General features: G+C 40.7%; 1 protein-coding gene across 1 annotated transcript in view; it reads right to left on the bottom strand.

Annotated features, from left to right (window-relative positions):
• Positions 1-294: 294 nt before the first annotated feature.
• LOC138367265 (uncharacterized) overlaps positions 295-3,653 on the bottom strand; it is a 25,306-nt gene continuing 21,947 nt past the window's right edge. The window contains exons 6-7 of the mRNA XM_069328679.1: positions 3,460-3,653; positions 295-427 (exon numbers count right to left, since the gene is read on the bottom strand). The exon at positions 3,460-3,653 is cut by the window's right edge and continues 39 nt beyond it. Coding sequence (XP_069184780.1) covers positions 295-427; positions 3,460-3,653 — 327 coding nt within the window. The remainder of the gene's footprint in view (positions 428-3,459) is intronic.

Raw genomic sequence — 3,653 nt, 5'->3', positions numbered from 1 at the left:
CCTGTAGTTCAGTGCTTCTTGACTGTCACCCTTTCTGTATATTGGGACTACATTAGCTGTCTTCCAACTTCCGGTAGTTCTCCTATTTCCAGTGACCTGTTATAGAACATAGAGAGTGGCACACTTAGTGCTTCTGCACCATCTTTTAATATACATGGTGAGATTCTGTAAGGCCCCAACAGTCTTTGTCCCAATGAGCTCCAACAGATTCCTTTTGACCTTATCTCTGGTAAGCTCAAACTCCCCCAAGGTTGCTTGGTTTACCGCCTCCTCTCTTAGTACAGAGGCTTCTCTTCACTCTATTGTGAAGACCTCCTGGAATCTCTTATTGAGTTCACACACCTCCTTATCATTCTCTGTGTATCTGTTCTCCTCTTTTCTCAGTTTTATCACGTCTTCCTTCAGTGCTGTTTTCCTCCTGATGCGGCTGTGGATCAGTTTTAGTTAGGTCTTGGTTTTAATTGCAATGTCATTTTCATACTGTCTCTCTGCTTCTCTCCTCACTCTGAGGTACTCATTTCTGGCTCTCTGGTATCTCTCCCTGCTCTCTGGTGTTCTGAAGTTTCTCTATGTTCTTGTACTTAATTGCTTAGCTATCTTACATTCCTGATTGAACCATAGATTCTTCTGTTGTTTTTAATTTTATTCCTTTTGGGCCGGGATAAACCTGTCTGCAGCTTCCTGGCACTGTTGTATGACGTAGTCCATCATATCTTGTACAGTCTTTTCTCCGAGTTATGTTTCCCATGGTATTCCCATTAGGTAGTTCCTCATTTCGCCATATTTTCCTCTTCGGTAATTTAGCCTTTTCCTTTCCGATCCCTTCCTTGGATAGGTTATCCCAACTTTCTCCTGATACTCAAATGTTAGTACGCTGTGGTCACTCATTCCCACGGGGGCTTAACATTTTGACTTATCTTATGTCCGAGTCATTTAAAGTGAATATCAAGTCGAGTGTAGGTGGTGATGGTGGTGATGGTGGTGATGGTGGTGATGGTGGTGGTGATGATGGTGGTGATGGTGATGGTGATGGTGGTGATGGTGATGGTTGTGGTAGGCCTGGGCAAGAGTATTCCCACGGACCAAGACTTGGATCATGACAATAATGTGTAGGTAATAGTTGTGTGGTGCGAGCAGAGTGTGTGTGATCAACACGGGGACTGGTCTCCATCTCTCTAAACTCTCCTATTCCACTCATTATCTTCCCAACCAAATGAGGCGCGTCTTTGTTGAATCTTTTGGATACAATGTTTCATTACTTTGGACTGAACACCATTTCTGTTTTACATATTATTTGACAAATTTAACAAAAGATATATGTTAAATAATCTACTAGGAAAAATTATACAAAGAAATCACTAGGACGCCGAATCAAGTCACTTCATTAGGCTAAATAATTTTCTCATATCAAATATTTATTTTAACAACTGTTGTAATAAAAATTATGATATCAAGATCTATAATCATGATATAAAAATAAAAAGATACTAATTATTCCATTAAACAGCCACCGAGAGAGTGCAAGGATATTTTAAACACTATGTAACTTAACTTCAAGCCTCCCCCCAAACCGTAGATACTGTAATAACTAGGTTAAGCCGCTCTTGAAATAGGCCATGTACAAAAATGTTAGTAACACATTTTCGGGTGTTGCAATTGATACTGTAACTGTTGTGAACATTCACTGTTGTCAGAGTGCTCATGTAACAAGTGGTCTGTTGTAGGTCATTCATTGATGTAACACCGCAGAGATGTAACATCAGCCCCACCCAACATTTTTAAACATTTAATTGTTATTAAAAACGGATTTCGAGGGAGCTATACAGAGTTGCCAATTTGAATGTTTTACATCTGGATTTGGATCATTTTAATTGTGTCTGGATATCAGTAAATGATAGTCAGATGTTAGAAGTAAATCCAGATGATTTTCATTGAATGCTGGACATTTTTAGATGATTTTCATTGAATCCTGGACATTTCTAGATGATTTTTACCAAAATTGTTCCAGAACAGATATTTGCAAGTCACCGAACGTGCTGTCGTATGTTTATCTTTTTTTTCACTGGTCGATTAGTTTTTATGTATAAAGCAACTGGCATCACTGCACACTTAGTAGGACCCGCGGCGTCTGAGGCTGTGTATGTGATAGTTTTTGAGTAATGGCATAACTGTGTTTTTTATATAAACTGATAATAGTGGTTTGTGGTCATAGTTTATTGTATTGAATATTAACATATTTAAATTTGATAACCTTTTACACAAATCCCAAAAGTAAAGCAGTACGACCAAGAGTTGAGACAGGAGTGAGCGCGAGGGAGGGTCGGGAAGCCCCACACACACACACACACACACACACACACACACACACACACACACACACACACACACACACACACACAATACGGGCTGCTTCCTGGGGTGTGTGTGTGTGTGTGTGTGTGGTGTGGAAAAAAAAAAAAAAAAAAAAAAAAGTAGTTAGTAAACAAGTTGATTGACAGTTGAGAGGCGGGCCGAAAGAGCAAAGCTCAACCCCCGTAAAAACACAACTAGTAAACACACACACACACACACACACACACACACACACACACACACACACACACACACACACACACACACACACACACACACGCACGCACACACGCACACACGCACACACACACACACACACACACACACACACACACACACACACACACACACACGTCCCGCAGGTCAGGACATTCAACAAGGACATGCACGACCGTAAGAGGGACAATACAGTTCGGAAAATAACGAGGAGGGCGGCGGCGGCGCTCCATTAATAAGTGCCTATGTCGCTGCATAATTAAAAGAAAAAAAACAAGTAGGTGTCTTCTTAACCCGACCCATCTTATGCTGAAGATCAAGTTGAAGAGGATTTTTTGTCTTGCATAATGTAGAAACATAAAAGTATCATTATTAGTCTTTAGTATTTCATTAAATTTCAGTGTTATTATTCATATTCTCATAAACTGTGCTGGAGGATTAGTAATACGTAAAATAGTTTTAAATTATTTTTAGAGGTATATCTGGAAAATGTAGACCCTTCTATATGTTTTTAATGCCATTTTTTTATGTAAAACTGAACATTGAGTTGATAACGCTACGGTTCTACTGCCTAATGTCGATAATAAACACCATTTTATGGCCTACGTCCTCGCCTCACAATCGAGGAACCCGGGGTCAGTCCCCGGTCGGAACAGAAACGGTTGGGAAGGTTTCCTTTCACCAGAGGCCTCTTCACTTAGCAGTAAATAAGTACCCGTGAGTTAGCAAGTGTTGTGGGGCGCACCCTGGGGAGTGTTCAGGGATGGTCAGTAGTAGGCAGGGGGGGACCTCGATAACCCTAACAACGACAACGGAAATATGTTAGTGTTGCAAGTTACAAGCAGCGAGACCAACAAGCAACATGAGAGAAATCATCAGATACTCTCATACTTGGGGTTTATAATCACCTCCGAAGTAACATCTACGTTGTCAGAAATAATGTTGGAGCATTTACGAATTACACAATGAACTCGTATTGCTTCCCGGGGAGCTAAATGTGGCATTTTATGACGAGAGGAGCGAGCCACGATGACTGACTTCCAATGTATGAGACTGCTAGCAACTTCCGATATTTCCCCACACTT

The sequence above is a fragment of the Procambarus clarkii genome, chromosome 21 (genome assembly GCF_040958095.1).
Source record: "Procambarus clarkii isolate CNS0578487 chromosome 21, FALCON_Pclarkii_2.0, whole genome shotgun sequence".
In the NCBI taxonomy this organism is placed as follows: Eukaryota; Metazoa; Arthropoda; class Malacostraca; order Decapoda; family Cambaridae; genus Procambarus; species Procambarus clarkii.
This window is presented reverse-complemented; position numbering and strand designations above follow the sequence as displayed.